Source organism: Drosophila subpulchrella, chromosome 2L (genome assembly GCF_014743375.2).
Source record: "Drosophila subpulchrella strain 33 F10 #4 breed RU33 chromosome 2L, RU_Dsub_v1.1 Primary Assembly, whole genome shotgun sequence".
Taxonomy (NCBI): domain Eukaryota; kingdom Metazoa; phylum Arthropoda; class Insecta; order Diptera; family Drosophilidae; genus Drosophila; species Drosophila subpulchrella.
The window spans coordinates 13,830,662-13,854,407 of NC_050610.1; the positions used below are offsets into that span (position 1 = coordinate 13,830,662).

Sequence of the window (23,746 nt, forward strand, 5' to 3'; positions counted from 1 at the left end):
CATAACTTTGTTTTGTTAGTTGACAGATAAGATAATGTGATGCCATCTCGTGTGTCATGTGAGTGCAAAGTAAAATATTTAAACTGTCTCGGCACTATGTAGAAAACTACAAATATACATCTAATTCGGGTAACCGAAAGTGTTGTCAATTAGTTTTATGCTGTCACAGTCTCTTTGTCCTTCTGCCACTTTATTATATGTTGAAATCTTTTTAGTAGAGCGGCCAAAAGATGTCAACGATAGAGATATTATCAGATTATTCTATATATATAGCATGCATCTATCTGAGATGGATGTGAGGGATATCTGGGGCAAACACAAACATGTTGTAAAACAAAATACGTAAGCAAAGTTGTCCCAGACTCCAGTACTCGTTTTTGGTTTATCAACAGTGAGTTCAGGGAGCTTCAACCAGAAGCTAAAAAACGAAACTGTAAAAAGTCTCGCTGAAAGTGCAGTTGGAAGAGATTTTAGCCCATATCGGTAAACGCTAATTAAAGTTGTGGGAAAATAATATAAAAAAAATATCTCAGACTTTCCTTATTCTGTGTTTTTTACTTACAAATTATTTTAATAGTATTTCACCTTAAATTAATTTTATTCAAGAATTATCCTATTTTAAGACTTTTTTCCAAACAATTTAACTAATTGAATTTATGGGAAGCCGCACATGTAGTAATAAAATTCTTCGTTGACTATATTTATTGATGCGGCTTATCGGGTCCTAAAGAACATTCTTTTTAGCCATTTAGTTCAAACTGCCATCGTCTGACTGACAAATGAAATAGCTCAGGCTTTCACATTTGTTATCGTACATAAGTCCGTCCAAGATGTCCACGCAGTGCTGACTGCCATTAGAATTGTTGGGCTGTCCAGCTCTCCACTTGAAGAAAGGAGCCAGCTTACCGGTGGCTGAAGATTTGAACTCCCCCTCGGTTTCCAGATCATTAAGATCCAACCAATAGATGAGATTCCTTGGTAGTTTCGCCTTGAGGGCCTTCCACTCCTCTTCATTTCGAATAACTGCCAGTTGAGCGCCCATTTGCCGACAGGTGTTTGCAGCAGCGGACCAATTCTTTCGAGTTTCTCCCTCGATGTAGAAGAACCTTGAACCAATCAGTTCGAACTTGGGTGGCACGATTTTTCTATCGAATTTGTCCAGTTTTTTCAACAGATCGCCCTGCTGAGTTTCCAGCCTGTCCAGCCTGGCCTTGAAATCCTGCGGCCAGGTATCCTCTGGGCCTTTCTGCCTCAAGTACTTCAACGCGGTCAGTAGGCCTTCAATCCTGTTCAGTCTTTCCTCCGTTTTCTTTATCAAGTGATCATTGGCGGCCCACGCATCTTGGTGCTGACGAATGTGATTCAACATGGGCGCCAGTGATGTCATGCAGAAGTTGCCACATTGATTTATCGGGTCTTCCAGCAGGCACACGGATTGTAATCCACTCAGAGAACCGATCGAATTCCAAGCCACAAGTGAAAATAGCAGCGCAAACTTGAGCATTCTGAATTTGTTTAAGAAATGAGCCCAAAGAATTCTAGCTTGCACTTATATACAGGTGAGTAAAAATAGTGCTAGGTGCTTAATTCACGACATTGTGCTTGCATTAGATTGAATGCATTTTGTTAATTCCGTGTTAATTCATTCAGTCAACATCAAACTTGGGATTATATTTAGAATCAAAATTACAAATACCCAGTAATCTTAGAAGCCTAACTTATTAAAAATGTTAACGTTAAGGTAAACAGATATTTGAAACAATAATTTAAAACTTTTTGTATAAAATATATTTTACAGAATTCTCTGTAATATAAAAGTTTTAATATTTTTATAAAATATTATGATTTATTTTTTAAGATCACTACAATTTTTTAAGAGCTGTATATCAATCAACGTCTACAAAAAACTGCACTTGAAGCTCTTTGGTTTTTAAAGATATTATTATTTAAAGAGAGTTTCCTAAAATTCATCGTCTAATTGGCAGATATAGTTGATTGTTGCATGGCATTGTAAATCATCCAAGAGGCCCTGGTTCAGGTCAACACAGTCCTGCAGGTCAAGGTAGTTGTCGGGTTGTCCTCCAAGCCACTTCAAAAATGATGCTGGGTAGCCGGAGGCTAAACTTCCCTCAGACATCCGATCGTTGAGGCCCAGTCAATATTTATTTCCCGCCCTGATCATCGCCTTCACGACATTAAACTCTTGCAATCTTTTGAAGGCTGCTAAGTGACTCCTGGCATGCGTCTTCAGCGTCATCCCAATTTTTTGTTTTACCATTATCTACATAAAAATATCTAGAACCGATTTTCTGGAATCCACCCGGCACTATCTTGGTGGCGATATCATTTATTTTCACAGCAAGGATTTCCAACTTCCTCTTAACATCTTGAATTTGATCCAAAAGTGGCTTCTGAGCGTCAGCACAGAGTGACCTATGCCCTTCAGGGCTGTCCAACCTGGCCTGAATATCCTTTTGGATACCCAACGTTTCGTTTATGCTGGCAGCTTGGATGTCGATCTGTAGTCACAGCTTTGCATATTGATCCTTTAACGGATGCTGTGCTGCGGAGAAAGCGAATGCTGCCGATGAACTGATTCGGTATTAATTCCCTGACCAGCGCACAGCGACTTACAAATGTTCTACCGAAAATATATTAATCAGACACTCGGGGGATTCAAAGGCCAATGACTGCTCTTGAAAGCAAGATAGACTGGAGATTATTGCGAGAGCACAAACAGTACAAAACGTAATCAATTTATTATATCTCTTATAAAGCAAATAACCATCGATTGATAAATTGTGTCGAAATACACACAAAATACGACAATATAATAAAAGTACAGGAGCAACATCACTATAGAAGAAATAATAGTATAAAAGCAAAAATTAATCACACAGGTCAACAAAAAACAAATTATCTTGCTTACAATTACGCCTTATATATGTTTTACCGAAAACAAATTTGTAAAAAAAAATATATTATTCAGATGCTCAGAGAATTTAAAGGCCAATGACTGATTTTAAAAGCGAGAGTATTTCTTTGAAAGCGGAAGTGAGTCAACGATTAATAATTTAAAATCTGACTCAAAAACGAAATCTAATTTTATTTGCGCCAAAGTACACAAGAAGTAAATGTATTAAAGCATAAAACACTTTAGTTATCTATAAATTCTTTTTAAGTCTGCAACCACTTTAAGATTCAAGAAAAATAAATTACATGTCTGAATGTCAAAACTTAACTCTAACAAATATATTTAATGAATAAGATCTTTTTTTAAAGAACAGATTTGGTTTGATTAGCCGAGGTCATGAAGGTGTGTGAATTCGCTAGTAGTTGACAGCGACAGTTAGCGAATGCTCCCTTCTGTCATAGCGGATACACGACCCTGAATTAACAGATGAAGATATCGATAGTTTTGCTGTTTCTCCATCCCTAACTCGTGGCGCTCTTTTTCAAAAAGTACATACATATCTTCCAGAATCTTAAATATAAATGTTAAGTGTTCTTCTGCAGTCAGAAAATACTAATTATCGCAACAGTGCCGCCAGTACTCTTTTTTCGATTTTAAAAATAAAGTATGTCCCGCCAAATAATGCCAGGAAGACTGGCCCGTTTTATGTATTTTTAAATGCAAATATTGCACCAAAACATACATTAATTATCTTCAAAAGGCCCCCAACATTTTTGCTTAAAAAATGGATATATTCAAAGAACCGCATGCGAATATGCTGTTATAAAGGGACCAAACGGTTTAAACTTGTACACATTTTAGTGGCGTTACAGTGGGCCGACCATAGTCCGTTTTAAATTTTCAATACGCTTGCCTGAATGAAAATATCATCGTTGATCATTTTGGTTATACCAATGAAATAATCCTTTGGCGCTGAGAACATACATACGCATGCTAACGTTCAAGTTATATTTGGTTTTACGATGCATTCCATTTTTCGGAGCATCGGTTTGCCAACTAAAATCCTTTTTACGCTTTAACACAAATTTTGGCGCTGGACAGGTTTTAGAAATAAACTTGCGGTGAGCTAGAATCTGCATTCTTAATCTCAAAATTCTAGGTTTTATAGTTTCCGAGAACACAGCGATTATCCGGACGGACAGACGGACTTGGCTAGATCGACTCGGCTAGTAAGTACATATTCTTTATAAGGTCGAACACGCTTCCTTCCCTTTACCGGTTACATATCTTCAGACAAATCTTTTTATCCATCAATTTATTTATTTATTGTTTATTTGTTAAATTTAACTTTTTTTATTCGTTTTATTCAAAAAATACTGTCTTTCATTGTAACTAATTTACTAATATAAAAGTACAAAAATTTATATAATGTAGAGCAATGGAATTATAGTAATAATTAGTTTCGATCGTTATATGCAATATATGTAGTCCAACCTCCAAAAAAATATATGAGAACTACTTAAACAATTGTATTACAAATTGACTTACCTAAATTCAAGTATTCTAAAAATGCCGCCCACACTTTACGCTCGTTTTTGAAAATAAACTATATCCCGCCAAAACATTTGAGTGGAAACTTACAGGAACTGTAGTGAGAATTTGGCAATAGTCCATGGATATTTTTGGTATATTTAAATGGTATTTTTTATGGGTAACCTTTAACAGAAATGTTATGATTTGACGTTTTCTAACAGTGGCAGAGCAGAACATTTTTACATTTTAACATTTCTGTTAAAACCTGACTGAGTGACCATCCGCCAACAGCTGATAAATCTAAAAACAAAAACTCCCTGGTCTGTCTTTTTTGCGCGTTTCGACGCGTTTCACAGGCGGTTTTGGCAGCAGTCAGTTCGCAGCGGGCGAACCGAAAACAAAAACGGAAAAACAAAAGGGAAAAAGTTGTAAAAAACCGCGGTCTAATTGGTTTAAAAAACAAGGATTGGCCAGGGGCTAAAGATAATATTATAAATAAATTCAGAAGAGCCCCAAAAGCCGAAAAAATTTGAAATTTGATTTGCTCCCCGTTCGCCGTGTCTGTGTGCGTGTGCTTGTGACTGTGTGTTTTGTGTTCGCAGCGTGCGGCGTTTGCGAGGAAGAGGAAGAGATGGAGCAGTAGCGAGAAATACAAATAGTTAATAATTATATTCGAGTGCCGCGGCAATTGGGCTTTATCTAAAGGCAGAAACCGAGATTAGATAAATACACGGCGGGTATATAAAGCGTAAAAGTGGAAAAGGCGCAGAGAGAAAGAAGAAAAGAAGTTCAAAGCCAAAGTCCCCGTGTTTGTGTGTGTGCCAGTGTTTGTGTGCGACGCTTGCAAAATTGTCCGTGTGTGTGTACGTGTGTTGTTTTTGTTAGTGCACCTGTCTGCAAAATAAAAATAAAAGAGACGGCAAACAAAAACCATAACAACAAACAAGTGACAAATAAATAAAGTAAAAGGCAACCGAAAAAAAAAAAATCAAACAAAAAAAATAACTATAAATAGTAAAAGAAAAAAATAAGATAATAAAAGGAGATCAAAACGAGTGAGAGAAAGATTTACTCGAGAACAGAACCGGTGAAAGGAAAATAAAACAGGAAACACTGGAATAAAAATCCTGTTTTGAAGGAATTCCTCTATAAAGGTGGGTTTCGAACCGCATGACACACTTTCATTCACACTTTTTCGGGGGTTGACGAAATTCCTCTGGATGCTGCGTATGTGTCGAAATTTCTGTGATTTAACCTAGACCAAACACACACTTTTTGAAGGTGGATGAGGGGCTGTTCAGCCGCAGAGCCACCCCCTTTTGGGGGTGGTTTTCCGCTCTCAGCTGAGCGGCCTCGCTTTTCTCGGTGTGTACATATTTTGAAGGCCATGCGGCAGATAGATCCCATTAAAATGAAATAATTTTCGAAACTTTGGGGAGAGTTTTTGCTAGATACGACTAGGAAACAGGTTCTAAATATTTTATTCCTATTGAGAATAATTAAAATTTAATATAAAGCACATATAATATTATATCCCATAGTTCCTTCAGTTGTTTTTGAATAAGATACGAATTCAATCTTGGTTTACGCATCATTTTTTTTTAATATTTATATGGTATATGTAGGATTATAAATGCTATATACAAAATAACAAGTTACAATATTGCAATATTGAATTAAAACAGAACCATGACTCATTTTTCTTAAATTAAAATGATTTTAAAAAATGTTGGTTCTTAGAATTCAAGTTTATAAAAACAATAATAAGAACATTTTACTGTCGATTTTACTACAAAAATGTACAAAGATCTATAAAGCCAACTGTCTGAAGAAACAGCTTCCTTAACGTACGATTTTCATAGTCAAATAAACCCATAAATGCGCAAAGGCAGCCACAAAACAGGTGAACTTGACCCAAACACATGCATTCAACATTGGGATCCAGCCCCTTTAACGCTCTGCTGATCTAGATAACTGCAGAGGGGCAAATCCAAGAGTTGCACAAGGCATCCCCCTTCGCACCCAGCCCCCCTTAAAACCCCCTTCCCTGCCTTAGACACCTATAATCATTTTCGAAAAGCTCACACGAAATAAATCAGCGCAACTTGGACACGTTTCTCGTCTAGAAGCGAGAGAGATGGCTAGATTTGAGGGTGAAAGAGACGGCAACGGCGGCTCATTAATCACAATGACTAATTTGTAAAGTCTCTTCTTACGTTACGTATCTTATTTTTTTCGAGTCTTGTGGTGTTTTCATTTTGAGCCGACGACGGCGGTCAGTTTAAGCTCATTAAAGTTACCCAAGGGTTAAAAATTAATTGCGGCGGGAACAACATATGAAGAGGAAAAAAGACAGATTAGGGAGCTGTGAAATATATATAAAAAACCATTTCACATGGCAGGCTTAAAATGATGTTCAGCTAAACGAATTCAATGCCCTTTCGGTTTAAAAGCTGATAGCGCAGACGCTATAAAAATTCAAAAATAGTCTGGTAGTGTTATGATAAGAATGCAGTTAAACTCTGTAAATATTTTGTGTATGGACCGTTTGATACGAAAGTATTTTAATAATATTGTAAACATTAGTAAGTATTCTCAATAATATTAAGTTTTAACACTGTATATCATCGATCATAAGAGTACATCTCAACAAAATATAGCCAAAATGTACTTCATTTTTTACCAATAAGATTACTGTCTAAATCACCTATGCCTTCTATAGTGCAGGGCATGATGAAACCCAAAACTCACGATCAAATGTCAAAGCCGCTTAGTCGAGTTATAAAAAAAGAGAAAGAAATAAAAATGTTGAGATCGGTGACAGGTGGATTTTAATTCTATATGCTGTGGATCTTCTTTTCTTACGCTGTCTTATTTTCAATTTTTCGTCTCTGGGTCTGAGATCTTCTCTGTTTTCCAACTTTTCCCATTTTGTTTGTTTTCCTACTGCTTCTTTTCTACCTGCTCAGTGTGTTTGTGTGATTTTTCTGGACTTTTGTCTTTGAGTTCTGGTTTTTTTTTTTGCTTTTTGCCTTACCTTGCTGACTAAGACGTTTGCCGGTTGTGTTCTTTACCTGGCGACAGGTGCGCATTGAGTATTTTTGTAGTCGTATGTATGGCCATGTTTTCTAGTTTTGGAATTCAACCCGTTTCCCTCGCTTGAGCAATTTATCTACAGGCGGTTAAAGGAGGATCCCGAACCCCCGTCATCTTGAGGATTTCCAGGGATGGTTCTTTTTCTGTATGTTTCTCAAGCACGTTTTATTTATTTCTCTCACTGTATCTGTGACGGTGCCAGGCAAGGGCTCACGTATCTCATAGATGCGATATGAAAAAATCTGAATATTCCTACTGCGTCCGCAGTGTCTCGGGCCCCTTCCAATTGCATTCTCCCCTTATCTACATCATTGGCTCGGTGCCCCGTCTTCTTTTATTGCCTTTTGGCCAGACTGCGTTCTTTTTTATCTCAGCCGCTCTCTTATTGGCCTGCAACTTTAAACTGTGCCCATTAAATATTATGCCGTATATTCCAACTAATGGGGCATGGCTCAGTTGGAAGTCTGTGGCGGCTGCAATCAACTGGAAATAAGGAAAAGACTAAGAATGGCAGCAAAGGAAGCTGTAAAATGTTAGTTAGTACGTAATCAAGAAACAATGTTAAGCATTTCTTTGATTGCAAAAATTGGCTATACAATTTTGAATGCTTACAAAAAATCAAGTAATGACCATAGTAGAAGTACACTTTAAAACAAGTCATGAAATAATGTTTTTATTATAATATATTGTGTCTTCGGAACATATATAAATCTGTATTTTCTGAAGAATTCTTATTCATCAGTTTCATTCGTCATCAAAACAATAATGATTGGATTTTCCCTAATGTGTACATTTATTAGCATCTTGTAGTGCTCAAATAATAAACAGAATTTAGTACATTTTTATTATGTGCCAATGGGACCACTTTTCTTCACCTTTCAATAATATACTCCCATATGTAACACCCAAAACCAGTTTTCACCTGGCCAAAAATATTCCCAAATGCATTCCACAAAATGTAACTGTAAATTTGCCAAGGCAACAAAACAAGACAAATAAAAAGGAGAGGGCTCAAAATTATGGCAACCTGGGGAGAACGTCTCGACTGAAGTGTGGCCTGCACTTTAGCTTCGTGTTCACCTGTGTATTCTGCTCACATTTTCCCTTCCTCCCCCTTGGAACAACTCTCTTCTGGCCAACATTTTTGGATAATTTGCACTATGCGTTGCATATCCATTAAGCCGCCCGAAGTCAAGAGTTGCCACCAACAAACAGAGGCAACGGCAACGGCAACTGCAACAGCTAACAAAGGTGCAACATTTTTGCTGCTACATTTTCCTGACTTTTCTACCTCATCCTCCACTTGTTGTTCTGGCTGGAGTTGGCTGCTGCTGTTTGGTGTCCTCTACCTTTTTTCCTTTCCACTGCCACTTCCATATTTTATACTCTTTCTAAGGGTAGTATGCTTATTATCAATCGTTGCGAAATTATGGGTTATTATTATGGGTTATGGGTTATTATTATTATTATTTCACCAAAATCACTTGTATTTTTTTATTGCAAGACGAACTATCTTAAATATTATATTATTATTATAACGTTGTTTTTCTATAGTGCCCCTACATTTACTGAAAAAACCGGACAAAATATATATTTAAACAGGGAAGTCACATATGTTTTTTAAGGTAGTTCATAACTTTGCATTTCGGTAAAAGCTTACTAAAAATGTGATAATGTAAATGACTTAAAACTCAGGGATTCTATGGAATTATCTAGCTGTAATAGTTTTTAATGAAGCTATGGTTTCAATTATTTTAAAAATTAATAGAACATGATTTCTTTTTAAATGTAGTTTATTTCTTCATTGGTAGGGCATTTCGAGTTCTCACCTTCAAAGCCCAGCCTTATTTTATTTCTGTTTTGTGTCTGGCCTTCTGGTGCTCTTCAAGTTTATCTTAGCACTGTGCACTTTTATTGATATCATGTAAGTTGCCGGCGCTTCCTCAGCGAGGAAGAAATCAGGGGTAAAATGGTGGGATGTGAGGGGCAGGAAGACATTCGCAGTGGATGGAGCACCTCGAGGAGAGATATATGGTATGGGAGGAGTTCGTTCTACTCGCACTTGAGTATGGCTGGAATGCAGTTTACTTTGGTTCGGGCCAAGTTAATGGCAAACCCGATTCGATAAGACATGGCTGCTGAGCACACAATCCCCTCCTTCGAACTCCTCTCTCCATCTCAACCATCTTCACTCAAGTTTGTATTTATGCCCGGGGAACTCCTCCTTACTCCCAGTTCGATTTTCTCCTTCAGCTTTCTTTTTTTTTAGCATTCTTCCATGGCCATTGTTTGAGGTCGATTCTAATGACTTGAATTGCATTGTATTGTTTTGTAGCTTAATTAGAATTTGTTGCCGCATTGATAGCCGTCATGTGGTTAGCGTTATGTATACTATTTATACCCGTTACTCGTAGAGTAAAAGGGTATACTAGATTCGTCGGAAAGTATGTAACAGGCAGAAGGAAGCGTTTCCGACCCCATAAAGTATATATATTCTTGATCAGGATCACTAGCCGAGTCGATCTAGCCATGTCCGTCTGTCCGTCTGTCCGTCTGTCCGTCTGTCCGTCTGTCCGTCTGTCCGTCTGTCTGTCCGGATGAACGCTGAGATCTTGGAAACAATGAGAGCTAGGCTATTGAGATTTGGCGTGCAGATTCCTGAGCTTCTTACGCAGCGCAAGTTTGTTTCAGTAGAGTGCCACGCCCACTTTTACGCCCACAAACCGCCCAAAACTGTGGCTCCTACAGTTTTGATGCTAGAATAAAAATTTTTACTGAAATGTATTGTTCTCATCAATACCTATCGATTGATTAAAAAAAAGTTTGCCACGCCCACTTTATCGCCCACAAACCGCCCCCAAACTTCAAAAAATCGTAAATATGAACGTGGATATCTCGGAAACTATCAAAGATATAGAATCAGGATTTCAGATTTAGATTCCGTAGCTTTGTACGCAGCGCAATTTTGATACGCGAATATGCCACGCCCACTCTAACGCCCACAAACCGCCCAAGCCTGTGGCGCCCACAATTTTCATGCTAGATACAAAATTTTAACTGAACTGTATCGGTCTCGTCAATACCTATCGATTGACCAAAAAAAAATTTGCCACGCCCACCCTAACGCCCATAACGCTTAAATCTGTCTACCGCCGGTAGGTGGCGCATTTCAGTCTTGCTTTGCTGCTTGCTTATTTCCATTTCCCTTTGGTCCCTTTAGCTGAGTAACGGGTATCTGATAGTCCAGGCACTCGACTATAGCGTTCTTTCTTGTTTTAAAGTATTTTCGCAACGGTTTCTTTTTTATGTGGGAGTCTTGGGATAAGAACTAGTTTTTGGGGGTGGAGCAGAACCCCCTGGTAACTAATTTATGGACTGGCAATGGAGATTATGCGAAATTACTGACTTGTTTCTAGAATTCATGGTGGGAATAGAAAGGAAGGAAATTATACAACATTAATTATACTGACTCCCTACAGAGATTGCGAAAGAAAACTGCCTTAACCATGATATCCCAACTAGTAGTTAGCATGAACAATATTTATTTTTATGTTTTTAATATTTATTTAATCGACAATGTTTTGTAATCGTTTTTCCTTGTCAATGCCGCAGCAGCGAGATAAATTAAGATTATGGGATGAGGAACTGCCAACTCATGATCGTGGATCACATTCCATGAAAGGCCGGCAATTCCATACCACTTTCATCCTCATCATCCAGTAATCATTGGAGCTTACTTTAGTTTATTTACCCAACTAACGAACTATTAACGAACAACAACTTAATCAAGGAAAATTGCGGGATTACAAGTTTTAAGCCAGCTGCCGCTCACTGCGATTATATGGGCTTAGGACTGGTAAACATTGTTGCTCGAAGACCCCGGTTCCCTCGAAATATCCCATCGATGTCATAACCCATTAAGAGGGATTGGAATTCGGTCCGCAATGCCTGCAATTGGCTTTGGCCATGGCTTGTGCCAAGTTTGAAGAGGAAGTATTATGCAGTCGCCCAACAACTGGCCAAAGTTGCTTTTATTTTTGTGGCATTTTTTTAAAGGCATTTTTTCCTCGTCTTTTTTTGTGTGACAGGCTGGCAATAAAAAATGTAGGAAAAAGAGAAACAAACTTTATGCGTCTCGTTGTTGTCTGTCCTCAAACTTGTCGAGTTGTTAGGGGTAAAATAGGGGCAGGAAGGGGAAATTGTTTGAGAACCTGCAGGGACGACTTTTTTAAATTTATATTTTGAATTGCAACAGCTGCGTTTGGTTTGCTCGACCCCTTCTCTCGCCGGATATTATTGCCTTTGGCCAACTGCCAGACCAAAACTAACTGGCAATAATTATAATTTATTGTTCCCAGCCTAGAAGGGAAATAGTGTGGAATTTGTCTGAAAGTTTAAGCCAAAACTAATCAAAGTAACAGGAACTGTTAAATGGCATTTACTTATAATTATCTAGACCCTATAAAATATTTTTTATTATAAAAATAAATTAAAAGTTACCTAAAATCATATAGAAAAATAATCATAATAAGTTTAAATGTAAACTTTGAAAAGAGCAGATATTTTTTAAATTTAATATGTTTAATTTTTTTTTAAATCTTTGCTAAAAATAACTTATATAGTGCTGATATAAATACTGTGCGCAAGCAAAAGCTTAAACCTACAGAAAACAATTATTGCTCATCACCAAAATTAAAACGTTTTTTGGCGCAATAACACCCGCAAGTGACAACCAAAAGTACACAAATAAAAAACAAATTGGCAAACAGATAAGCTGAAGACGTAATTTTATAAAAAAAAAAGGCGAAAGTGAGCGTCAAGTGGCTAAAACAAAACAATAAATAAATGAAAGAAAAATCAAATTTAACGTAAAAGTCTCAAGTGTTTTTTAGTGCTCGAGGCAACCAAGAAAAATGAAATATTAAATAAGAAATCAAAGCAAAATCAACTGATTAATGATTGATCATGTTTCCATTACTGGGAAATTAGACCGAAAAATTAGTCGAAACCTTTAAAATTCAGGTCAGATTAGGGCACAACAGAGGTCTTTTAAAATAGATCAACAAGATCAAGGTTTTTTTACATTAATCAATCAAGCCGAAAAAAGCGATAACAACCAAACCAAAATCAATAACAAAGCGATTGCCAAAATGTGTTGGCCTCTTTTTGTGGGAGTGTTTGCTATTTTATCTGCTAATGCCTCGTGTTTGCCTTCTTTAAGAACGAAAATAAGCAACACAAATAGCTAGAAAACAAAAAAAAACCTGGGCATGACTAAAAATCAATACAAAAAAGAAACTAATTAAGCGAAAAGCTCTGGGAAAAATCGAAAGAGATAGGAAAGCAAAAGAAAATGCGGCCCAAGGTAAAATCGGCAATAAACCAGCAAAGAGAGGCAAAATAAGAGGGAAGTGTGGTGCGTCTAATTGCAAAAAAAAAACCTGGGAGGTAATGGCAAATAAATAAAATCTGCGAGGGTCAGCAAATATGATTGAATGTTGAATATCTGTTGGCCATGGTCAACACAATTGACTCCATGAGTGCGTGCATGTGAGTATCTGTGTGAATGAGCGCGTGTTTATTGTCATTAGACGGAAAAAGTCAGCTGGGTCAGACGGGAAAAGATAAGATACAGCCAAAACGACAAGTCTATAACTATCAGATATTCGCAGAAGTGGCACGATAGCGAGAGGGAAAGGCTGCGAAATTTTAATTTTGGGAAAGCAAGAGATCGATTTGATGATAGCTTGATCAGAAAGTATCAGAGGGGAAGATTATTGAAAAATATTATGTTATAATCGCAATAAAAGCGAATATTTATTACATCTTATGTAAAAAAAAAAACACTTTTGCTTTTTTAATAAACAAATATAAAATAATAAAGAATTACAACGTTATATATTGGGTTTTATTATCTGAATTATCTTTTTTTTCGGAATAACAATTATTTTTTAAAAATACTTTGTATTTTTTAGATATTTCTTTGAAAAACCCACAAATGCATAAATATTACAAATTATTTTAGGTACCTTAAATAATAATTTAGTGTTAGGGTTATAGTCATCATTTGTTCCCCAGAACTATACTAGTTATTGGAAGTGTGGGTTTTATGGGGCTATGATGTCAGAAAATGAAACTACCAACTGTAAAAATTGTCGAATTTATTGTACGGCATTCTTCCTCTTCTTTGTCTATAACGTTATTTTTTTCTGTTTGTTCTTGCCAAATGAATTGGAACAAACGGAATACCCCACCCTATATCTTTTTCCCTCTGTCTCATTTTAAATCGCTATTGTTCAGTAATTCAACTTGACCCCTATCCAAAGTGTTTCCTCATTGTTGCCGTTGATCTCCTTCCATTTGATTGTAGTTTTTTTGTGTGTCTTGTTACGCCAATTTAAATTTCTACGAACTAAAAACAACCCAATGAGAAAAGCGGAAATAAAACAAAGGTAGTACATCATTTTTTTGGGAGTTTATTGAACTTTGTGCTGTCAGTCATTTAATAGAGTGTGAAAGGTTAGAGAAAAAATGTTGGCGAAAAATAGTTAAAACAAGTTCAAGCGGATTAAACTTTTCATTTAAATGTATTTTTTGTTTTCAAACAAAGCAGATCAAAATCCAACAAATTTTATAATTCGTTTGCCCTTCAAAAAGCCATTTTCCCCCCTGTTGTTTACCTTTCATTTTCTTAAGAGCTGAAATAGAATGAGAGTACTAACAAGTGTGAAAAGTTTGTTCTATATTTAAATGTTTAAAGATTATCCGATTACTCAACGAGCCCCTTGAAACTCCCTCCAAAAATTAAGGAAAATAAACACTCTTTCCACACTTCACTTAAAATGAATTGCTTTTTAAATCGAACCGAACTGCTGGTAAATTTGTTTAATTAATTCGGGTCACTGCACCTCAGATAGTTAATTAAAAGATATAGATAAATGCAGACAGGAATGGGATGTGGCAGCTCGCGTGCTTCTCCAACCTTCGTATTTTATTGGCCTCAAAAGTAATCGCACTTTGCTTTGGCTAATTGGCAGCACACCTTTAACCCACGAAAGCCAGGCCGCAATTAGAGTCGATTACCGCTTAACTAAATGGTTTTTTACTCACCCAACTGGCTCAACTTTTACTCCACTCCACCTTTTCGGTTTTCTAATCGCAATGAAAGTCGCCTTAGTTGTTCGCTTATCAATTATAATTCGAGTTACATTTTCTTCTTTGGGAAAAGAAAGTTCCGATTGGATGCGGTAAAGTTGGAAATGCTGAAAATTGGGTTCAGTTTTTTTTATTTAATCCTAAAATATCTTTAAATCAATATTATATTTTCTAAGATTTACAAAGAAATTTATACTAAATTTCACTTTTTTGCCTTTTTTTGTGTCGCATTATTATTTTCACATATTAATGAAGCGCACGTTTCGTCGATTTTGCTTGGGCTGGGCGCTGTATTGTTGTAATGTTTAAAGTATGATTAGCGGTTCGTCATTGTCATCATCGGAATCATCGCCAATGACCGTTGCTGGTTATTTATGCGTTTCGTCTTTTGTGAGTAAAAGTGAACAAACGACCCTCGAAAGCATTTCGAAAAAACACATGACTACTACGATATTTTCCATATTTCATTGATACGATTTGAAGTGAGCAAACGTGACGAACTTTCGGTTTAATCGATTTGGTCTGGTCCCATGGATGTATCTTGATCTTCTTGAGGTCGATGGTACTTTCTATCGATCTTTCTCACTAAACTAGCGAAAGTTTTCTAAAAATTGGGTGTGACAAATTAAATATTTATAGAAACTTGGCATATAAATAGCATAATTTAAATTTTTAATTGGATTTTTGTAGGCTTCATTACTTAATTTCAAAAGAAAAGTACTTTATTTTAATTATAACGTGCCATATTGATTATAAAATTGATATGGTGGGCTTGTAAATTTGTTTATAACATCTCATCAATTTTTTTCTACAGCCCCCACCTTTTTCCCGTTATGCAATCTTTAAGAAATTACACTGGTCGGCATATGTATTTTGACAAAACAAAAGTTAAGTATTCTTATAACTTGAATTTACTTCTTGTAAACTATAGGCATCAATGGAAAGGTAATTTAAATGCCGTTTGAATAATACAATACATTTCTTAACCCATTCAGTATTTATTGAAAAGGACGAATTTGTGTAAATCAACTTAAAAATTTTTTTTTTTAATTTTTTCCTCGACTTGAAAACTTAAATTTTTTGATGCAAGAAGTTTCTTCAAACAAAAATAATAGTAACTGCAAAAAGAATTTTTCAAAAATCATTTTTCTTATATTTTTTATGATTTTTTGAAAATGCTGAAAAACAGGCATTTGAGCCATATTTTTCTCTTTTTCATACAAATTTTTTCCGACATTGTCACCTTCAAAAAATCATAAAAAATATAAGCAAAATGATTTTTGAAAAATTCTTTTTGCAGTTACTATTATTTTTGTTTGAAGAAACTTTTTGCATCAAAAAATTTAAGTTTTCAAGTCCAGGAAAAAAGTTTAAAAGTAGATGTTTACACAAATTCGTCCTTTTCAATAAGTACTGAATGGGTTAAGAAATGTATTGTATCATTCAAACGGCATTGAAATTACCTTTCCATTGATGCCAAAGTTTACAAGAAGTAAGTTCTAATTATGAGTATATTTAACTTTTGTTTTGTCAAAATACTTATGCCGACCACTGTATATCATAACCGATTATTCATTTCTTAAAATTGCCAACATATGGAAACACTCTTTCAGTACCCCATTTATTCCCTCTCATTTTTCGCCATTCCTTTCAATATTATTATATTGTTCAATCAGACTAAAAGTTTTGTCTGGCTTGCGTGTCGAATTGGCATTAATTCCATATCGGACAATTTATTTGCCAAATACAAATTCATTATTATACGCATCAAATATTTTCGCTGGACAAATGTATAAGTTTTCCTTAACTTTTCCTTGACTTCGACATTCGTTAGCTATTTTTTCCATCTATAGATATATTTATGTGTTAATAATTTTGCTTTGCCATTAGTTGTGAGTAACAAAAGTCTAAACATTTCCGTTGTCCCAAGGTGAGTGTTGAGGAAAATTAAATTGAAAAAATTTTGTACACTCTTTATTTGGGTTATTCATGGCAAATGGTATTATTGTAGCACATAACTAAATAGCTGTTAAAATTGTGATGAAGGATAAGTAAGTGGCTAAAACTGATTTATTTTATTTAAGTTGGAATTTTATAATAGGAATCATATTAAAAACTGAAAAGAAAATTCAAGCTTGGTGAAATATTTAAAGCCATTTTCTTACCTCTTATAAAACACAAAAAAAAAAAAAAAAAAAAAAAAAAACACATTCTTAAGCGTATTGCTTCAAAATGGCTAATTACCACCTTTCTTATAACTATTATCTCTCAACATATCCATACATTTGACACCCCCTTTCAATTAATTCTTACCTAATTGAGTTTTTCACACGTGTAAGCCACACTTTCAATTGGCAATCGTAATACAGTGGCGCCAATCGTAAATTGGCATTTGATTATGCAAGCAGACAGTCGGTGTCATAAATAATCCTACTGCTGTCCGAACTAATAAATTAAGCCCCTCTTCGGAACATTTGGGGAATGCAATTAAGGTCTTATCTGCACACGGCCAGATGTTTGTCGGTGGCAGCTAGAGTGTAACTATTACTAAAACTAAACTGCGCCGGCAGTTTGGAAATTTCACACATTCCGGCTAAAAAGTTTTCTCAGTTGTCTGTGGCAAATTACAGTTATAAACAATGCGACGATGCCTTGCCACATGGCCAAATGCAGTTGCAATTGTCAGAGGCATTAATAATGCATGTGCACACAAATACACGGCAAGAAAAAAAATGTGGAAAAAAAACCTAGGCCGGTTGCACATTTTTATTGGCCCGCTAAACGGACACAAAACGATTTTAGCTTGCTTATGCTTATGAATTTTTCTACAACTCCATGATCGAAGTGGACTTTCTAGCCATAAAACCTCAACAAACGTAAATTGCCTTAGAAAGTCAAAGTCGTTGGCTTTATGAAAAGGGGAGGGGTGGATTCGGAACCCAATGGAACGAGTCGTATCTGAGTGGCATTTTTTCATGAATTTTGGCATTGCCGAGGTCAGTGTCGAAGTTTGAAAGTCATTGCGAATGAAGCTTCCTTGTTAGAAGTCTGGGAATCCGACAATTATTGTTTTGATATATGGGAAGGTATGAGAAATTGCGAGGGAAAGGTAAAAAGCCTTGTGGTTTAGATAGAGAAAGTAAGAGGGGAGGGTCTTACAGCCTAGGTTTATTATAAATCAAGTTGGTTTGTTAGTTTTCTAATCTAGCGGAGGGCGAGAACGCTTTCAAAAGAAAGCATATTTTCAAAAGAGACTTGTTAAAAAGAAGCTGATTATACTTTTGGAAAATCTTCTTTAGTAAATCCATTCAAATTAATAGAAAATAATTGAAAAGAAAAATACTAAAATTAAAAACTAGCAGAATACGATCGGTTAGATTAATAATTTCGAACAGAAAATAAATAAAGACAAAAAATCAGCAATACTCAACAACAAATGACGAACAATAAGCAATAATATTTTAGGTCACCATTTCCCCTGTTTAAATATTTGGAAATCGAAGAAAGATTACAGAATTAGGGCATCTGGCAAATATAAATATTTAACATACAGTGGTCGGCATAAGTATTTTGACAAAACAAAAGTTAAATATACTCATAATTTGAACTTACTTCGTGTAAACTATAGGCATCAATGGAAAGGTAATTTCAATGCCGTTTGAATGATACAATGCATTTCTTTACCCATTCAGTATTTATTGAAAAGGACGAATTTGTGTAAATCAACTTTTAAATTTTTTTTAAAAACTTTTTTCCTCGACTTGAAAACTTAAATTTTTTGATGCAAAAAGTTTCTTCAAACAAAAATAATAGTAACTGCAAAAAGAATTTTTCAAAAATCATTTTTCTTATATTTTTTATGAATTTTTGAAAATGCTTAAAAACAGGCATTTGAGCCATATTTTTCTCTTTTTCATACAAATTTTTTCCGACATTGTCACCTTCAAAAAATCAGTTTTTAAAAAAAATTTAAAAGTTGATTTACACAAATTCGTCCTTTTCAATAAATACTGAATGGGTAAAGAAATGCATTGTATCATTCAAACGGCATTGAAATTACCTTTCCATTGATGCCTATAGTTTACAAGAAGTAAATTCAAGTTATGAGTATACTTAACTTTTGTTTTGTCAAAATACATATGCCGACCAGTGTAGGAAATAAAGATTTATTTTACCCCAGTAAAATACATCACTAAAATACACTCCCAAAAGAAAATCACAAATCTTTTATTTGCAAGCGAAACACACATTTCAATAAGCGATTATGTATAATATTTCCGCTTAAACCAATTTAATATTCGCTTTTTTATGAGGCCCCAAGCAAATGGTAAACAAATGCAATATAATTAAATTAAACAAAAACCGTTTTCGATTTCATAATCATAAATTCGTTGGCAGTTGTTGAAGGTGCGAATGGGCCAACAAAAGTGGGTTAATTTGCACGAGCAGAAAGAGATAGCCTCAGGACGGTAGAAAGAGATAGGAACAGATGTGAATGGCTCCCCAGTGGATTTTTATTGTAGGACAGTATGTTCCATACACTCCATGACTTGTTTACTCGATATTGCCTATTACGAAAGCTCTTTGCAAATATTTAACCGTTTTAATGATGTCTATTGTATGTCTTCTGTTTTTGTTATTAATTTTCAACATGTTTTTCTCTCTTATCTTTTCAGGTAATAAACAAAGTCTTCTATCAACTTCAAGTCAAAAAGTCAAGGCAAGTTAATGGCCCACAAAAGTACCAGTACAGAAACGAATCTCATATCAGGCAACGCCCACCGTTTATCTGGTTGTTTAATTATAGTAAAAATAACCCGAAAAAGAATTAATGCAGTTGTGTGTTTATACTTTGAATGCTCTGTTTTTGGGGCGTTTAGCTAGAAATTGGTGATAAAACATAAAATGGAAAATACGTAAGAATGGAATTAAATTGGGGAGTACTTTATTAAAATAAAAACATATTTTAAACTGGCAAGTGAAATTTTTAATGGGACCATTTTTAATGAAAACTAAAAATTGGATGTTTTTTTTTATGAATTCAATATGTTGATGTTTATATTTATAATGTGACAATTAAAATTTAGCTAAAAATTATTTTTGAGGCTATACACTGGCTTGAGAAGATACATGTTATTTAAGACCCACTTAGATAGAGTATCCATAAATTCCGCAACTCAGTCTCCTGCAAATAGAGTTATTTGGTATATTTTTACGATTCTCAGGACAACCCCCGCAGAGTTGAATGCTCCACTTCTTGTTCCAGGTGGCTAAACCACCGCCACAACCATCCAAATTAGCCATGATATGCGTTGGTTTTTAGGTGTGTGGAGCTTTATTTTTCCCCTCCATTATCGTGTGGGCGCACCTTCGATGGGGGAAGAATGTAAGCGTTGCACTTAGAAAAATTACCCAGTGGTCTGGGTCTCCCCCAGGTGTCCCCACAGAACTCCCACAACAAGGAGCAGCACTAACCACCGAAAAAAGCGACATAAAAAATAATAAACATAAGCCCAACTGTCTTCGGTTGAACATGCAAGTCCATAAATACCAGTGAACGCACATAAAACACGTCGCTTGGTTCGTTTCGCTGAGTATTTAGACCAGACTGTGGTGGCCAGACATAGGCTGCAGTAGGCCCCCCTCCATAACTCCACCCCCTTTGGCACACCCATGCCTTGTTGTTGGCCACTGGCTTCCGTCTGGGGAGCCACGTGCTCTTAACTGGCCCGAGTTTTCAGTTTGAAAATGACTTGACTGTTTGGTATGTGTACAGTCGAGCTTCGAAAACTCTTTTCCGAAAGGCTAACTTTGAAATCTAAAAAAAAATTGTGAAAAAAGTTCTTCGATGACCGAAGTTTAGTTCGTGATTCTGGACAAATTCCAATATTACAAACTTCAAAAGCGAAGATCACACGAAGATCTGCAAGTATTATTTTAAGATACGTTTTTCCAAATATTCAATATAAACCGATTAAACCCTAAACCTAAAAATGTTCTCAAAAGCAAGTGAAATCGATCTTGAATTTTACTTAAAATCTAATCGGCATTGTTTAAACAAAATTACTGGCTAGTTGTTTTGGTATTTGGTTATATATTTTGAGACAACATCAATATAGACAATTTTTGAATTAATTTAAAGGAGTTTTAATTTATATAATTGTGGTGCCAAGTACATACTCGTGTGTACATCTCAATCAGTTTAAACTTATTGATGTTGTACTGTAGTAGTTATTTTACTGCTGTTGTAGATATTGTTATTGCTGGTGTTACTATTGCTGCGGTAGTTGTCTCTGTTGTTTTTTTTTCCTGTCTGACTGCAGTCGGAAATGGCATTTGACTGTTTGACTGCGTTTTATGCTCGCTCTCGGGGCGACTCAAATTATTCCACATTGGTTGGCTGCCACTTTTGTTGCTTTGTTGCAATGCATTTTGGTACGTGGCTTTTTTGTTTATTTACTTCGACGATTGAACGATCCCCCAAAGTAACAGAAAAACTTGTTTGGTCTCGAATTTCAATTTTGCCGGCTTCGATTGTTTATTACCTGGCCCAGACAGCTTGGTAGTTTTGCAAGGTTTTTGTTTATTCCTTAAATTGTCTCAGGTTTGGCTTGATTTATTGAAAATGATTTTTGAGGGCATCAAATGCAAACAATTTGTTTAGGAATTTCTTGAATGAATCGCCTAATTGCAAAAGCTTGTTTATTTGTTCATAGAATAGTTTACTTGGTGTTTTTTTTTGTTGTTGATAGTTATATTTTTCGCTTTATTAGTGACTTTATTTTTATGGCCCCGAGTTATAATGATTCCTTAACGAATGTAAACCGTTTAAAATAAATCATAAATGTTAATTTGTGGCCTATTATGCCCCAAACTACCCTGATTGTTGCCTTAACAGAATTCTTGTATTTTATTTATTTTTCTAACGTGATATTTGGGGATTTCTTTCACACTTCATTTTATTGACTGCCCAAAACTGACTTTACAAACTGTCCAGACGATTTCTTGAGGGAATTCGGACATCATTTCTGTCTTTTCCTGCAGACGCAACCAAACAACATATTGGTTTTTATATATAAACTTTGAACTCTCTTTCCTACAGTTTTCTGACATGTGAATTTACCAAATAATATGGCGAGTTTGTCTGCTCAACAAATGTTGCAGTCGGGCAAAAGAAAAAAAAATGAGTAAAAAAGTTGCAAAAATAAAAAATGTATATATATATGGACGTGAAATATTTTTGCCAACATCTGTTCCGATGAACTAAAGCTGGAGCGTGAGAAGCGGCACACGTAGCTGGAAAAAAATGTGATATACTTAGCAGAATGAGGGGGCAGCACCAAGTTTCTTACCTATGATTTCTTCGCTCTTGAGGTGCTTCTTCGCCCCAGACAATCCCCATTTCTGTGAGTTCTGTTTGGTTTGACTAATGCCAACTCAATTTAGCCCAAGCCGCAGTCAGCTGTAGTTAGTTGACGCTTTTCTTTCGCATTTCCCCCTCCGCTTTTCCCGCTGCGGTTGGAAAACGTCTGACAACGCCCCCGCAGGTTGATTTTCCCTCGCTTTCCTTTTCTTACCCTCCCAAAGTTTTCCAGACAGGCGAATAAGAGGCAGTCCACACTGAAGTTAACCATTACTTTTTTGAATAATTATTGTCAGAATAGGATCAACATGTGATAATATTTTAAATTATAACATTACTTTTAAGTATCGTTAAATTTGCTGCATTAAAAAGGATACGAATTGATTTAAATTTTTTTATTTTTACCATTTTTGGGTAATCTTTTCCACTGTGCACCTTGGAAAACCTCCCGTCTTTGTTGTCTGCATATTTTTGGTTGGCCAGAATCGTCAGTTTGTCTGCTTCCTGCAAAACTTGCTAAGGTAAACAATGAAAGAAACGATGGTGGAAAAATTACGGAGATGTTAGAAAGTGGGTTTGGCAGGGAATGGAAGGGAATACCACTAAAATTGTTTACTCCTTATGCGTGGTAGTTTTGCGGTGTTTGCTATGGTCTTAATTTATTCAAGACCGCTTGTATAATATAGTTTCACACCCACAAAACTTGAAGAACTCTTAAAGAATAATTTGCTTTTATACTTTTTGGTTTTAGACACCTCAGATTTTGTTGTATAACTTAGTTTAACTACTGCTTTTCCAATATGCACAACGATCAGAAGGTTCTTATATTTTCTTGCTATATAGACCCCCTTGAATTTTAATGATAACTCACTCCCTTGTTGACCCGTTTTACGTCATCGCCAAGCAGAACAAAGGAAATCCTTTATGGCTCCACAAAATTCCTTTGGGCCAAGAAGTGTTTTTTATGCCACACACAAAGAACCAAAGGAAATGCAGTTGTGCACCTTTTTTTCTTCAAGGTGTTTGCCCTTGCCCCTTGAGTTCCATTGAGGTGTGTGTGGATAGCTTCCTTTATGGCTGCTTCCACAAAGAGAAAGAGATGGGAAGAGCCCTGTAGAAAGAGACAGGGAAACCAGAGCTCTCCAGCTTAATGACTCACTTGAGCCATTTTTTGTAGTGTCATTACTCCGTTTCCTGGACACGAGGTTCGCTTTCTTTCTTTACCGTTCTGCTCATCGAATTGTCAAAAAATAACTAAATAATTGTCTGGGTTTCACTCTCTTTTTTGTGTTTTTCACTCACCTATGCAAATTGGAATGTCATGAAGTCGAAAATTGTGTTCTATGTAACCCGTTTCCCCCTTTTTTTTTTGGTTTCGTTTGCAAATTAAAGCTAACAGGGCCGAAAAACTGGGTTAACTTCGGCATAACTTTCCAGCTACAATTGCACAATTGCTGGGCTAAAATTATGTTTAACTTGCTGTGACATTTCATTAGTGTTGGCGAAAGCTTACCCAATTTTTGACCCAAAAATCTATGAATATCCCCCAAGACAATGACCTTCAGTTTGTTGAATGGCCTTTCATGGTTCAGAAATCACTTAAACTTGAACGGTTTTGTAAGTCAAACAAAGGTTCAGTGGCCAAACGTTTAATTGATATTTATGTATGCTTTTAAGTGGATTTT

The 23,746-nt window shown here is 35.8% G+C and overlaps 2 protein-coding genes across 4 annotated transcripts in view; one reads left to right on the forward strand and one right to left on the reverse strand.

The window, feature by feature from the left end:
- Positions 1-625: 625 nt before the first annotated feature.
- Positions 626-1,517, reverse strand: LOC119547138 (CD209 antigen-like protein E). The gene has a single exon (XM_037853852.1). The coding sequence runs from the start codon at positions 1,502-1,504 to the stop codon at positions 749-751; it is 756 nt and encodes a 251-aa protein (XP_037709780.1). The 5' UTR covers positions 1,505-1,517; the 3' UTR covers positions 626-748.
- Positions 1,518-4,835: 3,318 nt separating this feature from the next.
- LOC119548186 (mitogen-activated protein kinase-binding protein 1) overlaps positions 4,836-23,746 on the forward strand; it is a 68,160-nt gene continuing 49,249 nt past the window's right edge. For 2 of the 3 annotated variants that reach the window (XM_037855305.1, XM_037855307.1), the window contains exon 1: positions 4,836-5,601. The gene's annotated coding sequence lies outside the window, so the exon portion shown is untranslated. The remainder of the gene's footprint in view (positions 5,602-23,746) is intronic. The other variant, XM_037855313.1, reaches the window with a different exon arrangement.

Excerpts from the sequence above, each read along its gene's own strand:
- LOC119547138 (XM_037853852.1), bottom strand. The coding sequence starts at position 1,504 with ATGCTCAAGTTTGCGCTGCTATTTTCACTTGTGGCTTGGAATTCGATC.